At 32.7% G+C, this 605-nt stretch overlaps 1 protein-coding gene across 1 annotated transcript in view; it reads left to right on the forward strand.

Annotated features, from left to right (window-relative positions):
* LOC107562967 (uncharacterized) overlaps window positions 1–409 on the forward strand; it is a 6,150-nt gene extending 5,741 nt beyond the window's left edge. The window contains exon 6 of the mRNA XM_016247726.1: window positions 398–409. Coding sequence (XP_016103212.1) covers window positions 398–409 — 12 coding nt within the window. The remainder of the gene's footprint in view (window positions 1–397) is intronic.
* The last annotated feature ends 196 nt before the right edge of the window (window positions 410–605 follow it).

Raw genomic sequence — 605 nt, forward strand, 5'->3', positions numbered from 1 at the left:
AGAGTCCAAACAGCTGATAAAAACATTACAATAATGCACAAGTAACTCCAGTTCAAGTGAAAATCTGCATTTTGTAAGAATTTTTTTTTATCAGGTCCTCTATCCATAATATTGTACGTTTTTGGGTGAACTATTCCTTTAATATTCATTTTATAGAAAATGAATGTGTTAAGTTAAAGCATCTTATTGAAAATTTAAATGATTAAAATAAGGAGTAATTAAGCTGTGCTGAAATATACTAGAAAGCATATTAAACAATAATTTTTTTTTAAGTTGTAAAAGTGGTTCAATGTAGGCCTATGTTAAAAAGCACATGCTTGAAGTTTTAATATCGACCTGCATAGATTTTCAACAGCCAGAATTATACTTTTTCAGACTTCCATTGCATGTTTTTTAGGTCCTGACCTGAGCGCTGAGATACTCAAAGCAAATGTTTTTAAGGTGACTATTCTTTATTGCCAGTAAGCTTCACTATTTCAAAGATGTACTGTAGGTTGATGTGGTGTTTTAGTTTAGGTTGTCCTCTCTTCCTCCCTCTCAATCATTACAGGCTGATCCTGTGGAGAATCATCAGTGTGAGATGAGTAAGATGGGAAAGATCTGCC

Source organism: Sinocyclocheilus grahami, unplaced genomic scaffold (assembly GCF_001515645.1).
Source record: "Sinocyclocheilus grahami isolate Dianchi unplaced genomic scaffold, SAMN03320097.WGS_v1.1 scaffold852.1, whole genome shotgun sequence".
NCBI classification, from domain to species: Eukaryota; Metazoa; Chordata; class Actinopteri; order Cypriniformes; family Cyprinidae; genus Sinocyclocheilus; species Sinocyclocheilus grahami.